Source organism: Denticeps clupeoides, unplaced genomic scaffold (assembly GCF_900700375.1).
Source record: "Denticeps clupeoides unplaced genomic scaffold, fDenClu1.1, whole genome shotgun sequence".
Classification (NCBI taxonomy): Eukaryota; Metazoa; Chordata; class Actinopteri; order Clupeiformes; family Denticipitidae; genus Denticeps; species Denticeps clupeoides.
Window position 1 is genome coordinate 385,902 of NW_021630036.1, and position 20,000 is coordinate 405,901.

The 20,000-nt window shown below is 48.1% G+C and overlaps 1 protein-coding gene and 1 long non-coding RNA gene across 4 annotated transcripts in view; one reads left to right on the forward strand and one right to left on the reverse strand.

Moving 5' to 3' along the window:
- Positions 1–20,000, forward strand: part of hmcn1 (hemicentin 1) — a 67,361-nt gene that overhangs the window by 25,635 nt on the left and 21,726 nt on the right. For 2 of the 3 annotated variants that reach the window (XM_028967871.1, XM_028967868.1), the window contains exons 21-59: positions 226–385; positions 505–676; positions 1,668–1,795; positions 1,871–2,143; positions 2,237–2,332; positions 2,414–2,608; positions 2,680–2,810; positions 5,719–5,866; positions 6,006–6,132; positions 6,216–6,370; positions 6,446–6,706; positions 6,816–7,097; positions 7,610–7,718; positions 7,931–8,100; positions 8,883–9,037; positions 9,116–9,239; positions 9,565–9,666; positions 10,315–10,491; positions 11,525–11,676; positions 11,761–11,884; positions 12,162–12,337; positions 12,423–12,519; positions 12,677–12,799; positions 12,880–13,035; positions 13,114–13,395; positions 13,876–14,046; positions 14,535–14,648; positions 14,771–14,854; positions 14,938–15,129; positions 15,202–15,375; positions 15,725–15,838; positions 16,527–16,669; positions 16,751–16,901; positions 16,994–17,185; positions 17,312–17,425; positions 17,488–17,675; positions 18,495–18,591; positions 18,680–18,841; positions 18,975–19,088. In XM_028967871.1, the coding sequence (XP_028823704.1) occupies positions 226–385; positions 505–676; positions 1,668–1,795; positions 1,871–2,143; positions 2,237–2,332; positions 2,414–2,608; positions 2,680–2,810; positions 5,719–5,866; positions 6,006–6,132; positions 6,216–6,370; positions 6,446–6,706; positions 6,816–7,097; positions 7,610–7,718; positions 7,931–8,100; positions 8,883–9,037; positions 9,116–9,239; positions 9,565–9,666; positions 10,315–10,491; positions 11,525–11,676; positions 11,761–11,884; positions 12,162–12,337; positions 12,423–12,519; positions 12,677–12,799; positions 12,880–13,035; positions 13,114–13,395; positions 13,876–14,046; positions 14,535–14,648; positions 14,771–14,854; positions 14,938–15,129; positions 15,202–15,375; positions 15,725–15,838; positions 16,527–16,669; positions 16,751–16,901; positions 16,994–17,185; positions 17,312–17,425; positions 17,488–17,675; positions 18,495–18,591; positions 18,680–18,841; positions 18,975–19,088 (6,085 nt within the window). The remainder of the gene's footprint in view (positions 1–225; positions 386–504; positions 677–1,667; positions 1,796–1,870; positions 2,144–2,236; positions 2,333–2,413; positions 2,609–2,679; positions 2,811–5,718; positions 5,867–6,005; positions 6,133–6,215; positions 6,371–6,445; positions 6,707–6,815; positions 7,098–7,609; positions 7,719–7,930; positions 8,101–8,882; positions 9,038–9,115; positions 9,240–9,564; positions 9,667–10,314; positions 10,492–11,524; positions 11,677–11,760; positions 11,885–12,161; positions 12,338–12,422; positions 12,520–12,676; positions 12,800–12,879; positions 13,036–13,113; positions 13,396–13,875; positions 14,047–14,534; positions 14,649–14,770; positions 14,855–14,937; positions 15,130–15,201; positions 15,376–15,724; positions 15,839–16,526; positions 16,670–16,750; positions 16,902–16,993; positions 17,186–17,311; positions 17,426–17,487; positions 17,676–18,494; positions 18,592–18,679; positions 18,842–18,974; positions 19,089–20,000) is intronic. The other variant, XM_028967870.1, reaches the window with a different exon arrangement.
- Positions 7,884–9,059, reverse strand: LOC114781148 (uncharacterized). The gene is made up of 3 exons (XR_003747540.1): positions 8,848–9,059; positions 8,266–8,335; positions 7,884–8,134 (listed from the first exon to the last, which is right to left on the reverse strand). It is a non-coding gene; the product is annotated as an uncharacterized LOC114781148 (long non-coding RNA).

A 20,000-nucleotide genomic window follows, 5' to 3' on the forward strand; every position in this document is an offset into this window, starting at 1 on the left:
ACGATGAAGTTCATATCTAGAAGCAGCTAGTTAAAGAACTTGCTCCACACCGGATTTCTACAGACCTGATATCAGTGGGGGGGTCTGTGAGTGGAATCAGGTTTAGTCTGAAGCATTCAGCACCCCACCCTCCTGCAGGAGGTGGAGACTAATGGTAATAACACAGCGGCTGGCGGGTTCCGTACGAGGAAAGAGATGAAAAAACGAGTGTGTTCGTATTTCCAGCGAGGGGAGCCGCTAGACGTCAGCGGCTCGTCGTTCTCGGTGTTTGAAGACGGGTCCTTGCTTCTCGGTTCTCCTGGGGGGAACGAGTCCGGGGAGTTTGACTGCACCGCCACCAACACAGCTGGATTCGCTTCAAGGAAGGTCCACCTCACAGTTTATGGTGGGATCACACTCAGTTTGACATTTACCAGACACCCATGTCCAGAGTCAGTAGTGACAGGGACAGTCCCCCTGCTCAGGGACGCGGGTATATTCATGTGTGTTTGTGTTCATGCACAGTAAGACCCAGGCCGACTGGGGGAGGTCCAGGCCCGGGCATTTTAGGAACGCCACAGGAAGTGACAGTAACCGTGGGCAACGACGCCACTCTGCCATGTGAGGTTCAGAGTGTTCCTCCTCCAGTAATCAGCTGGGCCAGGGACAGGCAGCTCATATCACCATATTCACCGCGGTACGTTTCACTCATTATCTATCAGTGTTGATGAAGAATTTTATATTGATGCATTTTACAGCGATTATTAATATAACCCCATATTTTAAATAGCTGCCTTCTTGTGAGTTGGACCTACAGATTTTATACAGCACCCCCTGTTGGTCTCCAGGCTACATTAAGAAGAAGTTCTGTTAGAATGAGCTGGAAATTTTACTTGCTTCATTTTATTTACTTTACTTATTATTGCATGTTTTTCTTTATACAACATTATATATCATTAATATTGCATGACATTTTTTTGTGGCTCCATCCTTTTGAGCGGAATGTTCAGAAATGTCTGCCAGGTACTATCAAATTTCTAGGAGCTCCTCTTATAATTTTTGTCCATTGTCAGATATACGCTGTTGAAAGTTTGGAGGGGAGCTTCCCTTCCATTTTAATATCACTCTTCAAAAGTCTTCTTGCTATTAGGTCTGTGAATTTGTCATCCAGGTGAATTTGTCTGAAAGTTGAGTCGCAGCAACTGGACTTTCTTTCTTTAATGTAGAGATGTTTCATTCCGCATCTACACAACTTGGCAGGAGGAGGGGTGGGTAGATGTGACAGCCCCGGCCTGGCAGGTCCTCCTGCCCCCATTGAGGGGGTCATTTAAAATGGAGTTGCAAATTCTACGATATTCCTCAAGTAAAGGTCAAGGGAAAGATCTTGAGGTGCAACCAAAAAATCTGATAAACCTCTGTAAGAACTGAAAATATTGCCTGCTAGAATCTAGCAAAACGTATGAGCAAGTGTGGCTGTCTGGGGAAATATTTAATACGAGTTTGGCTTATGTAGCCCATGTAAGTCCTTCAACTGAATGACCTGAATGTCTTCACCAAATCGAACTTGAGTGAATCCTTTTTATGGCCCCAATCCACACCTCATCAGACAGAACCTCCTCCAGGTCAAGGGCTTGACGTTATGATGTGCATGTTGGTGTGTCTTTACTGTGGATCCATGTTTTCTACAGACACACACACCTTCCCTCTGGATCTCTGAAGATCAGAGAGACTCAGCTTACAGATGCCGGCCTCTATGTCTGCGTTGCGTCCAACATCGCAGGAAATTTCACTCAGAAGATCCGACTCAGCGTTCACGGTAGGCGTTCGCGGCGTTGCAGATGTTCTGGCTAGATCCGGATTTTAATTGTCATATCGGACTGGTATACTGCAGTGCCTCCCAGCATACAGCCCGGGCCACGCCTGATCAAGGTTCAGGTCGGGCACCCCGTTGACCTGCCATGCGTGGTCCAGGGCCTTCCGGCACCTTCCATAACCTGGCTGAAGCAGCGGGCCACTCTGCAGAGCAGTGGTGGAAACGTCCACTTCTCTCCGGATGGAACGCTGAGGATGCACAAGGTGGCCACGTCTGACGAGGGTGTCTACACGTGTGTGGTCACCAACATTGCAGGACGAGATGAGGTCGACGTCCAGCTGCAGGTCCAAGGTGTGGCTTCTTAACGTCCTACGTTGGAATGAAAGTGTTTATTATGTTGATTTATTATATGAAGTATTTTATTTGTTCTGTCCTGCTCAACAGTACCCCCGGTACTAGAAGTTCCAGAACCTCCTTTCAACAGCCCCTTGCAGGAGCGAATAGCCAATCAGCGCATTGCTTTCCCGTGTTCGGCCAAAGGTTGGACACATCTGTCAAAATATAACCGCAGGTGCTTCATCAGATCAGAAGAAGGAGCTTCATGATCTTCATTTCCTTCAGGCACACCTAAGCCTGTTCTACGATGGTTGAAGAACGGTCAGGAACTAACGGGGAATGAGCCTGGTCTGTCCATCCTGGAGGACGGCACCCTTCTCATCCTGGACGCTCTCTCACCGCTGGATGAGGGTGAATATGTCTGCACGGCTGCTAATGATGCTGGCAGCACAGAGAAGAAGTACCAGCTGAAGGTCAATGGTGAGTTGGCATGTTCCCTGTGCCTTCGCGTGGTTTCATGTTGGAGTTTATTAAATCATACTTCTCTGAAGTGCCACCTGATGTCCGGGACAGCGGGACGCAGAGCAACGTGTCTGTGATCACAGACCAAGCTACGAGCCTGGTGTGTGATGTTACTGGAATCCCCACTCCGGTCATCACATGGTACAAAGATGGACTTCTGGTGGGTGGCAGAATATGCATGATGTTCGTAAATAGAGTTTATGAGTCTGCAGACACAGGTACCTGCTCAGACGTAACTCAGTGGCGTGTGATTATGAAAATGATGATGATGATGATCATCATAAGGTGCCCATTTTCCCTGTAAATGTACCCCATAAATCACTGCCATCCTGATCACAGGGCCCAGGCTGTAGGAGAATTCTTGTAAAGCCCCAGCATCTCGTGGCGATGTGTCAGAACCCGTTCCTCCCCACCAGTGAAGTGATTGTCACATGTGATACACAGCAGCACAGCACACGGTGCACACAGTGAAATTTGTCCTCTGCATTTATCCCATCACCCTGAGTGAGCAGTGGCTAAATGAAGATGTGAAGATGGAGCTACTAGAACCCGTTCCTCCCCACCACTGACTTATTTACTGCAGTATGGTGCTAAATGAAGATATAAAGATGGAGCTTCTAGAACCGTTCTTCTCCAGCACTGCATTATTTACTGCAGTAAGGTGCTAAATGAAGATGTGAAGATGGAGCTATTAGAACCCGTTCCTCTCCACCACTCCCTTATTTACTGCAGGAAGGTGCTAAATGAAGATATGAAGATGGAGCTTCTAGAACCCGTTCTTCTCCAGCACTGCATTATTTACTGCAGTAAGGTGCTAAATGAAGATGTAAAGATGGAGCTACCAGAACCCGTTCCTCTCCACCACTGACTTATTTACTGCAGTAAGGTGCTAAATGAAGATATGAAGATGGAGCTTCTAGAACCCGTTCTTCTCCAGCACTGCATTATTTACTGCAGTAAGGTGCTAAATGAAGATATGAAGATGGAGCTATTAGAACCCGTTCCTCTCCACCACTGACTTATTTACTGCAGTAAGGTGCTAAATGAAGATATGAAGATGGAGCTACTAGAACCTGTTCCTCTCCACCACTGACTTATTTACTGCAGTAAGGTGCTAAATGAAGATATGAAGATGGAGCTTCTAGAACCCGTTCTTCTCCAGCACTGCATTATTTACTGCAGTAAGGTGCTAAATGAAGATATGAAGATGGAGCTATTAGAACCCGTTCCTCTCCACCACTGACTTATTTACTGCAGTAAGGTGCTAAATGAAGATATGAAGATGGAGCTACTAGAACCTATGAAGATATGAAGATGGAGCTACTAGAACCTGTTCCTCTCCACCACTGACTTATTTACTGCAGTAAGGTGGTAAATGAAGATGTGAAGATGGAGCTACTAGAACCCGTTCCTCTCCACCACTGACTTATTTACTGCAGTAAGGTGTTAAATGAAGATATGAAGATGGAGCTACTAGAACCCGTTCTTCTCCACCACTGACTTATTTACTGCAGTAAGGTGCTAAATGAAGATGTGAAGATGGAGCTACTAGAACCTATGAAGATATGAAGATGGAGCTACTAGAACCCGTTCCTCTCCACCACTGACTTATTTACTGCAGTAAGGTGCTAAATGAAGATATGAAGATGGAGCTACTAGAACCTATGAAGATATAAAGATGGAGCTACCAGAACCCGTTCCTGTCCACCACTGACTTATTTACTGCAGTAAGGTGGTAAATGAAGATGTGAAGATGGAGCTACTAGAACCCGTTCTTCTCCAGCACTGACTTATTTACTGCAGTAAGGTGCTAAATGAAGATGTGAAGATGGAGCTACTAGAACTCGTTCTTCTCCACCACTGCCTTATTTACTGCAGTAAGGTGCTAATTGAAGATATGAAGATGGAGCTACTAGAACCTATGAAGATGTGAAGATGGAGCTACTAGAACCCGTTCTTCTCCAGCACTGACTTATTTACTGCAGTAAGGTGGTAAATGAAGATGTGAAGATGGAGCTACTAGAACCCGTTCCTCTCCACCACTGACTTATTTACTGCAGTAAGGTGGTAAATGAAGATATGAAGATGGAGCTACTAGAACCCGTTCCTCTCCACCACTGACTTATTTACTGCAGTAAGGTGGTAAATGAAGATGTGAAGATGGAGCTACTAGAACCCGTTCCTCTCCACCACTGACTTATTTACTGCAGTAAGGTGGTAAATGAAGATGTGAAGATGGAGCTACTAGAACCCGTTCTTCTCCACCACTGACTTATTTACTGCAGTAAGGTGGTAAATGAAGATATGAAGATGGAGCTACTAGAACCTATGAAGATGTGAAGATGGAGCTACTAGAACCCGTTCTTCTCCAGCACTGACTTATTTACTGCAGTAAGGTGGTAAATGAAGATGTGAAGATGGAGCTACTAGAACCCGTTCCTCTCCACCACTGACTTATTTACTGCAGTAAGGTGGTAAATGAAGATATGAAGATGGAGCTACTAGAACCCGTTCTTCTCCAGCACTGACTTATTTACTGCAGTAAGGTGGTAAATGAAGATGTGAAGATGGAGCTACTAGAACCCGTTCCTCTCCACCACTGACTTATTTACTGCAGTAAGGTGGTAAATGAAGATATGAAGATGGAGCTACTAGAACCCGTTCCTCTCCACCACTGACTTATTTACTGCAGTAAGGTGGTAAATGAAGATGTGAAGATGGAGCTACTAGAACCCGTTCCTCTCCACCACTGACTTATTTACTGCAGTAAGGTGGTAAATGAAGATGTGAAGATGGAGCTACTAGAACCCGTTCTTCTCCACCACTGACTTATTTACTGCAGTAAGGTGGTAAATGAAGATATGAAGATGGAGCTACTAGAACCTATGAAGATGTGAAGATGGAGCTACTAGAACCCGTTCTTCTCCAGCACTGACTTATTTACTGCAGTAAGGTGCTAAATGAAGATGTGAAGATGGAGCTACCTGAGCGTTACCTGCAACATTCTGGCCTGTTACCATTCTGCTGTCAGTATGAGACCGGTTTACTCCGAATGTTTTCTATTGAAGGTCGTGCCAAGCAGCAGCGTGCAGATCCTGCAGACGGGGAAGACTTTGCGGCTGCAGAAAACGTCGGTGAGCGATGGCGGCCGATATTCCTGCAGAGCCACCAACGTGGCTGGCAGCACGGAGAAGGACTTTCACCTGAACGTACTGGGTAAGAGAGTTGTATTAAATAGCCACACTCTGACACATTTAATTCCAGGTTTAGTACAGTGGACACTATTATTATTCATTATTCATTCAGATTATTAGTAAAAGAAACTGTAGTTGTGAATATGTGTTTGTGTTGCCAGTTCCACCCAGCATTTCTGGGACAGGCGCGGCCCGAGACATCTCTGCCATCCTCAACCAGGAAGTTAGTCTGGAGTGCAAGGTCAAAGGGGAACCATTTCCCACAATCCAGTGGTACAAAGACAGGAAGTGAGTTTTCTGACCGAATGTGAAGCATTTAGAGGTCCATCTTCTTCACCATGTTCTTCGTGCTCCTCCTGTTCCTCGGCCAGGCCAGTCTTCCTGGGGGACCCTAATATAGTGTTGTCGGACAGAGGGCAGGTCTTGACCATAAAAAGTTCCCGTCTGGGAGACCAGGCTCGGTACCAGTGCAGCGCGACCAACGCGGCCGGCAGACAGGCCCGAGACTTCAGCCTGACGGTGTACGGTAAGTTCCGCAGCCGCATCCGCCCCGGAGAGCCACCTGGTGACAGTGAGCGAGCCGAGTGTCCCCCCCCCGCAGCGCCTCCCAGTATAAAAGGTGGCAACGTGACGTCGGAGGTGACGGCCCTGCTGGAGAGCGCGGTGGCGCTGGAGTGCGAGGCCCGCGGCGTCCCTCTCCCGGCGGTCAGCTGGCTGAAGGCCGGCGGGCAGCCGCAGAACGTGGGGCGCGGCCGCGTCCTGAAGATCCCTCGCGTGCAGGAGGCCGACGCGGGACTCTACACCTGCAGGGTAACCAGCGTCGCCGGCAGTGCTGAGAAATCCTACCGTCTGGAGGTCTTAGGTGAGGACATCTCCTACTGAAGAACTTCATCTTCTTCGTTCTTCATCTTCCTTCCACCGTAAAAGCAGCATGAAGCAGGATGATATTCATCTCCCTCTGCTGCTCGCAGTTCCTCCCTTCATCGCGGGAGGCGTTGACACCCTGGTGGAGCAGAAGGCGGTGGTTGGAGAGAGTCTGACTCTGGAGTGCGAGGCAAGGGGACATCCGGTCCCCACCGTGAGCTGGCTGAAGGACGGTGTTCTGCTGACGTCTGGAGAAAAGCTGCACATCCTGGACCAGGGCAGGAGGCTCCAGATCTCCAACATTAAGCCCACAGACGGCGGCCACTACGTCTGCCTGGCAACCAGCATTGCCGGGGAGAAGGAGGTCAAGTACGATGTCACCGTTTTAGGTATGTTCTCCTAGTCAACTACAAGCACCATCCACACAGTCACCAATCAGATTTCACGTGAACATCTAAACCCCACACAAATTAAGAAATGAAGACAAATATTTTCACACTTTTGCTTCATTTGAAATCCGAATAAAGACGAGAGTTGATGTAAGGTACCCCAACTCTATTGATAGGATTAAATCCTGATTTAAATCCTGATCATGATGACCAGATTATTCTAACATATAGTTATGGATTATGTTAACAGTATAATGACTCCAATAAACTCGCTATTAAATAAAACAATATTCAAAGTGAAAAAAGTGAAGTGATTGTGAGACACTGCAGCACAGCACAAGGTGACACAGTGACACGTGTCCTCTGTATCTCAGTGGCACCTCAGTGACTGCTCGGGGTTAGATCCGCCAACCTTCTGATTAGGAGTCCACTTCCTTACCTGCCAATATGAATGTTTGCAGTCACAATACAACCAGCATCAGGCCTGAATTTGTACCTTTGTTTGAGCGCAGTGCCTCCAGCGATCGAGGGAGCACGGGAGAGTTCTGAGGCTGCCGTCGTCATCAACAGCCTGCTGGAGCTGGAGTGCCACGCCCGTGGGACACCTACGCCCGTCATTACGTGAGTAAAAACATCCAGGTACACACGCGGTCAGGTCACTGTGATTAAACAGTCTCACCAATGACCGATGCAACTTTATGCCAAGAACAACACCTGAACTGATCCGAGGCCAGTATTTCTAGCAGAATCGTGCGGACCTGAACAAAATCGAATTACTCAATTCGTCAGCCTATTGACACACAGAAATGTCCTCACGTCCCCTCTGTCTGCAGCTGGCTGAAGGACGGGCAGCCAGTACGGGTCGGGGAGGGCGTGCGGCTCGGAGGGAGTGGCCGGCGGCTGGTGGTCTCTCGTGTGCAGGTGTCGGACACGGCGCTCTTCCGGTGTGTGGGGACCAACGAGGCGGGAGAAGACACAAGGGACTTCAACGTGGTCGTGCACGGTAACACTCGTACCCGCTTACCTGAGACGCCAGCCTTAGTTTATTGAGATAAGAAGCACATCATAAACAAAAAAAAAATATTGTAGTTTTCTCAAAAAATTCTGATACTATTATTACATTTTAATATCATTTTAAAGTAAAAGTAAACAGGATAAGCATTAATACCTTTGTCCACTTTTAATGCTTCTGGTATTGCCACCATTTTCTTTTCTTTACGGTTTGGCTTCTCTGGTCGCTAGAAAAAGCAACGGTCTGAATGAAGACAACGTGTTTAAACTGAACGGAATAAAATGTCCGTATGAGGACGCAGGGTCTCAGGAGGTTAATAAGAACACTGGTTGTACGTTTGGCATGCCAAACTTGCACCTGGACAAAAGTTTGGTGCATCGAATTTTCGACGGCATCGCATTTAATAACGCAGTTTACAGGTTTTTCTCCTTTTTAAACTACTGTGCTTATAGACAATATGGACTTGCAAATGATTAAAAATGAATCTGGTTAAAAGTGCATCACTGAGCTGAAACTTAAAGGTCAATTAAATAAAAGTAAAATCAAAATGAAGGTGGAGGGTAGAGAGGATACTGGGCCGGGACATTTATTGCTGCATGTAATGTGCTTTTTCACCGTTTCATTTCTATCATGTCGTCAGGTGATCTGAGGTGTAGAAAAACTGTGACCATGAAAAATGACGTAAAAAATGACTCGTAACGCATCAAGCATGTTGGTGCAGCCATACTGGCCGCTTACCTTAACTAAGTTTTTCACCATCACTATCTTCTCAGTCCCACCCTCCATCAGCGCCAGCGGTCCATCAGAGCGTTCTGTTGTCCTCCAGCATCCTATAATGCTTCAGTGCGTGTCCAGTGGCATCCCGGTCCCCAGCATCACCTGGCTGAAAGACGGCCGTCCAGTGGACACCACACAGGAGCTGCTCAGGGTCAGGGCTCCACACACACTCGTTCACACGTCCTCGCGGTATTTTACATGCAGACCTGACTTCCTTTCTTTAATTCAGCTGGACTCGGCTGGCAGGTCTCTGCAGATCGTGCAGGCCAGGCTAGAGGATGCTGGGAAATACACCTGTGTGGCGACCAACCCAGCGGGAGAGACCCAGCACCACATTCACCTGAGTGTCCATGGTACGGCTTTCATGCAGAAAAAGGCCTCGAGGGTTAGACACTCGAAGCTCATGTCCCTGGGCAGGACTCTTACCCCTGTTTCCAGGGGGACTGTCCATGTCACTACTGACTGTAAGGCGCTCTGGATGTTATAAAATTCAGAACAGACGCCCCCTTTTTTCCGAAATGAAAAAATGCACTTTTTAATCCATCATTTCCGGTATAACTATATAAAACTGTATAAAAGTACTGCTGATTGTTTCTGCAGCTCCTTCTGATGATCTTCTCGCCTGCTTTCTCTGCTTCTTTAGCACTGCCAGATTTTCACGTTTTCCGTTCCCCACAGAGCCTCCCAGCATCCTGTTTGATGAAGCCTCTGCAAACCAAACCATCCTGGTGGGCTTCCAGGTTCAGCTGATTTGCAAGGCTACAGGAAATCCTCTGCCAGGTATGTTATTGTGTGTGTGTGTTTGAGTGTGTTTGAGTGTTCTGAAGAGGCTATATTGTGAATGTCGTGTACGAGTGTGTATTCACTGCATCACCATCATTACATGACTAATTTGGGCTCTGATTGGCTGAAGGGGATTTCCTAAAAGCTGGACACACTGGACAACGGTGGACAGAATATTATTTTGACTTTATTGCATCATTTCCTGTCACTATCCATGCTGTATACATGGTTACGAATCTAAAAAAAATGTAATATTGAAATACCCACAGGGTGGTAGTAGCCTAGTGGGTGAAACACTCGCCTTTAAACAGGAAAACCCAGGTTCAAACCCCACTTACTACCATTGTGTCCCTGAGCAGGACACTTAACCCCTGAGTGTCTCCAGGGGGGGACTGTCCCTGGCGCTCTGGATAACAGCGTCTGGTAAATACTGTAGATGTAAATGTACTAATAATGGTCATTGTCTTCTGTATGTCGGTGTACATTTGTATACAGCCAACTCGGAATTTAATTTAAAAATGGAAACTCTTTTTTTTCATGTTGTTTTTTGGTATTATTAGCCAGAAGTGAGTGTTGAGTAATGTGTAAATTCGTGGTGGAGCTGTGACCTGCTGCAGTGATGGCCGCCGTATCTCTCCTCCACAGCTGTGAGTTGGTACAAGGATGGACGCGCGTTGACGTCGTCAGCAGGCGTGTCCATCCAGAACCGTGGACGGGTACTCGAGGTGGCACGGGCGCAGGTGTCTGACGCCGGGGTGTATCGCTGCGTGGCGGTCAATGCGGCGGGCTCCGCTGAGCTTGCACACACACTGCAGGTGTTGGGTGAGTTGAGCTTTTCTCTCTCGCTCTTCTCAGTCTGATTCACATCACCAATCTTTCCGGCTTATGTGGATTCCTGATCTACCAACACAGGACACCCAGATACTCATTCAGTCCCTAGTAACAACAACAACATTTATTTCTTATAAAGCCCATAATCACATACAGTACGTCTCAATGGGCTTTGACAGGCCCTACAGTTGACACCCCAAAACTTGACCCTTCTGCACACAAGGAAAAACTCCACACAAAAAAACTGCAGTCCGTAAACACAGTATAAAGTAGTGAAATATATATATATATATATATATATATATTACAAACTTCTTCTGTGTGAAGTCATCAACATTTATTAAGAATATAGTCATATCCCTTTTGGATCAAGAGCTTTCATTAAATATGTATATCTAAATTTCATCCGAAACATCACTTACATCCACATTGTTCTCAGCCCTCGATGTTCAACCAGCCTACGTGCATGAAGACATTTTATTATACTGTGAACTGTAGATGTGTTTCCTTAGATTAGACTGTGAGCTTTTGTAATATGAAATTATATGGGGCTGAGGCAGATGCAAAAATGAAAGAGTCCTTCTTTGCAAAAATTCTCAAATAAGGCCATGGAAGTTCTGGCAAACTGGACTCTGGCGTGTTCATCTTAAATGCCTTTTGAAAAAGTTGTGGAGTAAAAAGTAAGATATTTGACAGTGAAATGTAAGTCTCTACAAATGGAAATGCTTTAGTAAAGTACAGATGCATAAAAAGTAAAGAATTATAATTTCTTTGTTCCTGTCCTCCACTGCAGTTATCTCCCAACGTAATAATCATATTGCACATTCATCAAATACAACATTTAAAAGATAATTTAATTTAGTTTGGTAAACTCCACGCCTTCCTCGGCACCCAGGAATCAGCGTCCCACAGACATTCCCCCTAGCCGCATGTCCTAGCTGGATATGGCCGTGTTTATTACCTCGAACAGACCTCAGCTCTGTCCCCACGTGCTGACCCTCTCTGTCTCGTCCTCCACCCTCAGTCCCCCCCTCCATCTCCAGCCCCGGCGGGGAGGTCTCTGCGGTGGTGAGCGAGCCGGTGAAGTTGGAATGTGAGGCGGCGGGGCTTCCAGTGCCCAGCCTGACCTGGCTGAAGGACGGCCGTCCCGTCTCCAGCGTAACTGATGGCATGCAGGTGTGTTTGGCAGCACGTGGGAAAGTTCTTTGTCGCTCCTCGCCGTAATTCTGGTTACGTGTGTGTGTGTGTGTGTGTGTGTAGGTGCTGTCTGGAGGGAGAGTTCTGGCCTTCATCAGTGTGTTGGTGAGCGATGCAGGACACTACACGTGTGTGGCCATCAACGCTGGAGGGGAGCAGCAGAGAGAATACGAGCTCAGAGTGTTCGGTTAGTGCACAATATTACATATTAAATTAACATGCAGATTAATAGCTTATTGGTAATGTACATCATAAATGAATGTCAAATAAATTGCAAATTTTATTTTAACCCTTAATTGGCATTGTACACAAAAAAGTTATTCATTGATCGGAGGAAATTGTCAATTAACCAAAAAGGAACTTTTAAATGACTTTAAAATGTAATGATAATACCTGAATATGGGCCTTTAATGTGGAGAAAATAATTGAAGTATGTATATTGGTATGACTGTGTGCGCATGCAGTGCCACCCAACATCGTGGGTGAAGAGGTGAACGTCACAGTTGTGGCGGGGAAGCCGGTGGAGCTGCAGTGCCGGAGCAGTGCCATCCCTCCTCCTGCCCTGGCCTGGCGGAAGGACGGGCGACCCCTGTACAGGAAGCCCGGGGTCACGGTGGCAGGCGATGGAGGGCTGCTGAAGGTGCGGCTTCCCACTCCTCCTCTAACATGAAAAAAGAATAGAGAAATGTGTCTCTTTTTCTGAACCGTTGCTCTGCTGTGGTCAGATCTCCAGCGCACAGCTGCAGGACACGGGCAGGTACACCTGTGAAGCCACCAACGTTGCAGGAAAAACCGAGAAGAATTACAACCTGAATGTATGGGGTGAGTACAGAGTAGTGACAGGGACAGTCCCCAAGGAGACACTCGGGGACACTTTGAACCTGTGGCCTTGTGTGTTGCAGGTGAGTGTAGAGTCTGAGTAGAGTTCTATTCCAGTTGCCGTCACTGTATTGTCATTAGTATTGTCTTTCTTGCTCAGTGTCCCCCGGGATCCGGGACTCAGATGTGGTGTCTCCTCTGACGGTGGTGGAGGGTGGAGTCGTCACACTGCTGTGCGAGTCCAGCGGCGTCCCCGCCCCTGGTCTAATCTGGAGGAAGGAGGGTAAGATGAACAGCCGGCATGGTGGCGTGGCAGTTATCGCCATGGCGACACCAGTCTTCTCTGTGTGTGTGCGCCCGCAGGCTCGGAGTTGCTGGGCGGGGCCCGCGTGCGCGTCCTCTCGGGCGGGAGGCAGCTGCAGATCTCCGGCGCAGAGCCCGGCGACGCCGCCTCCTACAGCTGCACGGCGAGCAGCGCCGCCGGTTCCGCCGCCAAGGAGTACGGCCTGCAAGTTTACGGTACATAGAACACACACTCGAAACGAAGACACACACACACACACACACACCTGTACTCACCTGGTCTTCTCACTTCAGTTCGCCCTTCCATCAGACACAGCGGCCACTGGCTGAGTGACGTCACGGTGACCCGGGGCGGACACGTCACACTGGACTGCGAGGCGGACGGCGTCCCTCGTCCCGCCGTCACCTGGCTGAAGGACGGCCGGCCGCTGACCCCCTCCGGCAGGACCAGGGTGTGGAACGACGGACGCCTGCTGCAGGTCGCAGACGCCCGAGTGGCCGATACGGGGCGCTACACGTGCGTGGCCGCTAACGTCGCCGGACATGCCGACAGCAAGTACGACCTCAGTGTTCATGGTGAGCGGATTATTCTCCGTTTCTAATCTATCGTCTACAGATCACAGGATAATCAAACGTTGTACATCGAGGGCTCAGAACAATGTGGTGAAATCCAGATCTACATATCTAATGGAAGGGATATGAATATATTCTGGTGATTATAGATCTTATACCACACAACTTTTTTAGAAATCTTTTCATATCGCATTTAGTCGCAATCTTGCAATCTGGGATCCTGGGAGTGAAAATGTCTCTCTGATCCTCAGTGCTCTTTATTGTTAATGGTCACAAGTTCACATGACCAACTGCTGCTGAGTGATGTTTCTCGATCAAAGATCATTTTATGATTCGTGACTATAAGAATCTAGATATTTCCAGTTAGGCCTGTATTGTCCCAGTGTCCAACTGGTGCATGATAACAATATTTTTTTCCATTATTGCTTGAGCACTTGGATGAGAAAAGTCTGTGTGTTTTGGTATGTTTGTGGGCGCCCACAGTGCCGCCCGCCATCAGTGGTCAGGCGCAGTCTCCGGTGCCGGTGAGGGTAGTTGTGCGGAACCCTGTTTCTCTGTCCTGCGAGGCCTCTGGAATTCCGCTCCCCAACATAACTTGGCTGAGAGACGGCCGGCCAATTAGCACATCGGACTCCACCACCAGGATCATCTCAGGTCTGCTTTCATTTCAATCATTTTAAAGCATTTGAACCTGATGGAGCCACTTCACTAACCCCAACACTGCTTATGAAGAGATTCCCTCAGACCTGGGAAACAAAGAAGTGGAAGGAAGCAATCTCTCGAATTGGAGTCCCTGTGTCCTTATGTAGCTCCCTTTCTACTGAAGGTCAAAGGTCACACAGGGCCCATTTGTCATTTTTAACAAGCTGCAGTCAGTGGATATTCCAAAGATAACAGGATGCAGCAGGGAAAAGAGCTTAAGAAGAAATACTGGCGTTTTCACTTCTTTAAATAAATGCAAACATGTGCACACACACGCACACACACACAATCCAAAAGAACAAAATGTAGGGCAATAAAATAACCACAAGCCACAACTGTGAAGAGCAGCTTTGTAGAATCTCAAACAAAAATAATGAAAATTCAGAGACGTTCATTTGATTTCATGTCTTAACTTGATCTCCTTACACACGCATTTTCAGGTGGGAGGAGCTTGCGACTGATGCATGCTGCCACCGAGGATGCTGGGAGATACACGTGTGTTGTGTCCAACTCTGCTGGAGAGGATCACATGAACTTTGACCTGGAGGTGCTGGGTAGGAGCAAAGTGATGGCCAGATAAACCTGACGTTTTAACTTCTCTGACCTTGAGTAGCTGGATAGTGGTCTGATTAGGGTATATGTGTATATATGTATATTTCACTTCCTCTTCCTGCAGTCCCTCCTAGTATACTGGGAGAAGGTACAGAGGACGTTAAGGTGAAGGACAGTCAGAATGTCACATTGGCCTGTGAGGTTACAGGTATATGACATTTGACCTCTCGCCATGATCTTTTATACACTTTTATTTCATGTTGTTAATCTCACTCCTTATTTCCTATGTAGGTAACCCAGTGCCTGAGATCACATGGCTTAAGGACGGGCAGCCATTGGCCACTGAGTCACGTTACCGGGTGATGTCACATGGCCGTTTCCTACAGATTACAGGTGCCAAGATCTCTGACATGGGCAGGTTCAGCTGCTTGGCCACTAACAGCGTTGGGGACCGCAGCCGAGAGTACAACCTCAATGTGCTGGGTATGTATGTCTGGGTATTCTGCGTTTTACTTACTGTATTGGAATATCAGAAAATCTGCCTCTGTGCCTCAGTCTCCCCCACCATTGCGGATTTGGTCCCCGACGGGTCCGCAGCAGAGGTGACGGTGACGTTGAACAGCCCCACGTCTCTGGTGTGCGAGGTGCAGTCTTACCCCCCTGCAACCATTATCTGGCTGAAAGATGGCACGCCCTTCCAGTCCAGACGCAACATACGGGTTCTTCCAGGTGGGCTTCTGAAATGTCGAAAGCCTTCAGCAACAGTTGTCAATCAATGTCATTTACGGCATTTATCAGGCGCCCTTATCCAGAGCGACTTACAATCAGTATTTACAGGGACAGTCCCCCCCTGGAGACACTTAGTGTAAAGTGTCTTGCTCAGGGACACGATGGTAGTAAGCGGGATTTGAACCCGGGTCTTCTGGTTGATAGGCGAGTGTGTTACCCACTAGGCTACTACCAGCCTTGTATTATTGATGGCCAAATTAATGAATAGGAAATACATTCATGTGAATATATGACTGTCAGAAGAAATATGTATGTTTAGTGAATCTAATGAATTTTTGGTTCCACAAAGGTGGGAGAATGCTCCAGATTCTGAACGCTCAAGAGGAGGATGCTGGCAGGTACACCTGTGTGGCCACCAACGAGGCCGGGGAGACACTGAAGCACTATGAGGTCAAAGTTTATTGTGAGTAGCCTAACCTCACCTGCCAGGTCCCTCCAGAGTACTGTTCCTGAGGAATATGGAATATTTGTATTATAATCCCGCTTACTACCATTGTGTCCCTGAGCAAGACACTTAACCCTAAGTTGCTCCAGGGGGACTGTCCCTGTAACTACTGATTGTAAGTCGCTCTGGATAAGGGCGTCTGATAAATGCTGTAAAATGTAAATGTAAAAAATGTAAATAACCCGCATTACTAATAATTTAACTTTTAGATTTAACGTTTCCTCTTCATAACTGAATCCTTTATATACAAATTTAATTTAAGACAAACTAGCACCTCTGTGACAGCTTATTAGGGACTTTGTACATTAGAAGTAATTATCCGAGCTGGAAGAGGGGTTATAATTCAGAGATTAATGTCATATTTTCACCTGTGTTTTATGACGCAGAGGTTTTTGGACATTAAAATAGGAACTTCTGACTGATTAGATAACCCTAAACAGCCAGCATATATTTCTCCTGTTAGTCTTTTTTTTTTTGACTTTGCATCGATCTGATACTGTAACTGTCTGTTCCTGTTATCGCGCCTTATAGTCAGTAGTGACAGGGACAGTCTCCCCCTGGAGACACTAGTAAGTGGGGCTTGAACCTGGGCCTAGGTTACTATTTAGTGTGTAACCTGTGTGTATCCCGTGCTCTTTTGCTGCAGTGCCCCCTGTCATTAGTAAGAATGATGTGGGAAGCAGCTTCGCCCCCAAAGAGGTGAAGATCAAAGTGAACAACACCCTGACCCTGGAGTGTGAGGCTCAGGCTCTTCCCACCCCGATGTTAGTGTGGTACAAAGACGGGGCGGTCAGTAACACACTCATAAACACATCTAACTGGCGCTTATTCAGTGTCTATATGTAGTAATACGAGTTTTATAATTCCCAGCTTCTCAGAGCGGATGACCATATTAACATAACAGCCAATGGGCGAGTTGTCCAGATAAAGCAGGCTCAGGTGTCAGACACTGGCCGCTACACCTGCGTGGCCACCAACATCGCTGGAGAGGATGAAAAAGATTATGATGTGAACATACAAGGTGACCTCTGACCTCTGTTCCCCACCATGCATCTGCATGCAGAAATGACCACATGAACGATGACGACAGTTTGTGTCTGTGCTTCGCTGCAGTCCCTCCCAGTTTCGAGCGTGTGTCTGGAGAGGGCGGGGCTGGCGTGTTGGGCGGTCTGGAAGTGAAGGATGTGGTGGTGAATAACCCCGCCTCCCTCTACTGCGACACCAACGCCGTGCCCCCACCCACCCTCACCTGGTACAAAGACGGCAGGCCGCTGTCCTCCCACGACCACGTCCTCATACTGCCCGGTACGTCCGTCTCGTAATCCATGCAGACGTGGGTGATTCTGAGCCGAATCGATAATAATCGTAATGGGATGGAGTCGGGAGGCCGGTGAAGGTTCGTTCACACCTCGAACTTCCATGTGGCATCAGGTGGGCGCGTGCTGCAGTTTACACGTGCCCAGGCAGAGGACTCTGGGAGATACATGTGTGTGGCGGTGAACGAGGCCGGAGAAGACTCCATCCAGTACGACGTTCGAGTGCTCGGTGAGTTTTTAACCGGGAAGGTCCGTGTGAAAATTTCCAGCTCTGAACGTGCGCGTCTGCAGTCCCGCCCTCCATCCGCGGCTCGGACCCCGAGGTTCCCGGCGACGTGACGGCGTTGGTGAATAAGACCACTCGTCTGGAGTGTGTGGCAGACGGGACTCCGGCTCCCAAAATCACATGGATGAAGGACAACCAGCCGCTGAACCCAGATTTCCGGCGCGGGGTGCTGTCCAACGGGCGAGTTCTGCAGGTGAGAGAGACAGAATTCTGTGCGTTTGGCAGAATTAGATTAAAAATGTCTGTTCATTTACATTTTACATTTACGGCATTTACCAGACGCCCTTATTCAGAGCGACTTACAGTCAGTAGTTACAGGGACAGTCCCCCTGGAGACACTCAGGGTTAAGTGTCTTGCTCAGGGACACGATGGTAGTAAGTGGGATTTGAACCCGGGTCTTCTGGTTAATAGGAGAGTGTGTTACCCGCTAGGCTACTAACACCCAGTAGTTACAGGGACAGTCCCCCTGGAGACACTCAGGGTAAAGTGTCTTGCTCAGGGACACGATGGTAGTAAGTGGGATTTGAACCCGGGTCTTCTGGTTAATAGGCGAGTGTGTTACCCGCTAGGCTACTAACACCCAGTAGTTACAGGGACAGTCCCCCCCTGGAGACACTCAGGGTTAAGTGTCCTGCTCAGGGACACGATGGTAGTAAGTGGGATTTGAACCCGGGTCTTCTGGTTAATAGGCGAGTGTGTTACCCGCTAGGCTACTAACACCCGGTAGTTACAGGGACAGTCCCCCTGGAGACACTCAGGGTAAAGTGTCTTGCTCAGGGACACGATGGTAGTAAGTGGGATTTGAACCCGGGTCTTCTGGTTAATAGGCGAGTGTGTTACCCGCTAGGCTACTAACACCCAGTAGTTACAGGGACAGTCCCCCTGGAGACACTCAGGGTAAAGTGTCTTGCTCAGGGACACGATGGTAGTAAGTGGGATTTGAACCCGGGTCTTCTGGTTAATAGGCGAGTGTATTACCCGCTAGGCTACTAACACCCTATATGTTCACAGGTACTGGACGCTCAGGTGACTGATACGGGGCGGTACGTGTGCGTGGCCGAGAACGCGGCCGGCAGCTCGGTGAAGGCCTTTAATCTGAACGTGCAAGGCGAGTATTTGTGTGTGAATTTGTGTACGGTCCTTATGTCTACATGAACAGATCAGACGTCCATAAAACAACATGCTCGTGTCCACAGTGCCCCCCTCCATACTTGGACTGGACCCCAGCACCGTGTCAGTTATGTTGGGCAACTTCGTGTCCCTAAGCTGCGAGGCCACCGGTTTCCCCCCTCCAGCACTCAGTTGGATGAAGGACGGCAGACCTGTGCTGAGCACCGGCAACACACTCATATTACCAGGTACACACACACTGACACGCCCGCAGGGACCCTCACACACACGTATACATGCAGGCAGACGAGTTTTAGGGTTAAAGTGAATAGTTGTGCACACAGAGCAACTGGAGCACGTTCACACACCTTCCCTCTGCAGGAGGCCGAACCCTGCAGGTCCAGAGGGTGAAGACATCTGATGGGGGTAAATACAGCTGTGTGGCCATCAACCCTGCCGGAGAGACACAGAGACTCATACAGCTCAGTGTGCTTGGTGAGTGAGTGAGTGAGTGTGTATGTGTGTGTGTGTGAGCGTGTAAATATAGGTGTGAGTATTTGTGTGTGTGTGTGTGTGTTACAGATTGCACTGACTGTAACTCTTGCTGCCAGTCCCTCCCAGTATTAGGGACAGTGTTGGTGATTCTCCGGTGCTGGTGTGTGTGTGTGCATGCGTGTGTGTATGTACGTGTGTGTGTGAGCGTGTAAATATAGGTGTGAGTATTTGTGTGTGTGTGTGTGTGTGTGTGTGTTACAGATTGCACTGACTGTAACTCTTGCTGCCAGTCCCTCCCAGTATTAGGGAGAGTGTTGGTGATTCTCTGGTGCTGGTGTGTGTGTGTGAGCTTGTAAATATAGGTGTGAGTATTTGTGTGTGTGAGTGTGTGAGTATTTGTGTGGTTGCGCGTGTGTGTGAGTGTGTGTGTGTTACAGATTGCACTGACTGTAACTCTTGCTGCCAGTCCCTCCCAGTATTAGGGAGAGTGTTGGTGATTCTCTGGTGCTGGTGTGTGTGTGTGAGCTTGTAAATATAGGTGTGAGTATTTGTGTGTGTGAGTGTGTGAGTATTTGTGTGGTTGCGCGTGTGTGTGAGTGTGTGTGTGTTACAGATTGCACTGACTGTAACTCTTGCTGCCAGTCCCTCCCAGTATTAGGGACAGTGTTGGTGATTCTCCGGTGCTGGTGTGTGTGTGTGCGTGTGTGTATGTACGTGTGTGTGTGAGCGTGTAAATATAGGTGTGAGTATTTGTGTGCGTGTGTGTGTGTGTGTGTGTGTACAGATTGCACTGACTGTAACTCTTGCTGCCAGTCCCTCCCAGTATTACGGACAGTGTTGGTGATTCTCCGGTGCTGGTGTGTGTGTGTGCGTGTGTGTATGTACGTGTGTGTGTGAGCGTGTAAATATAGG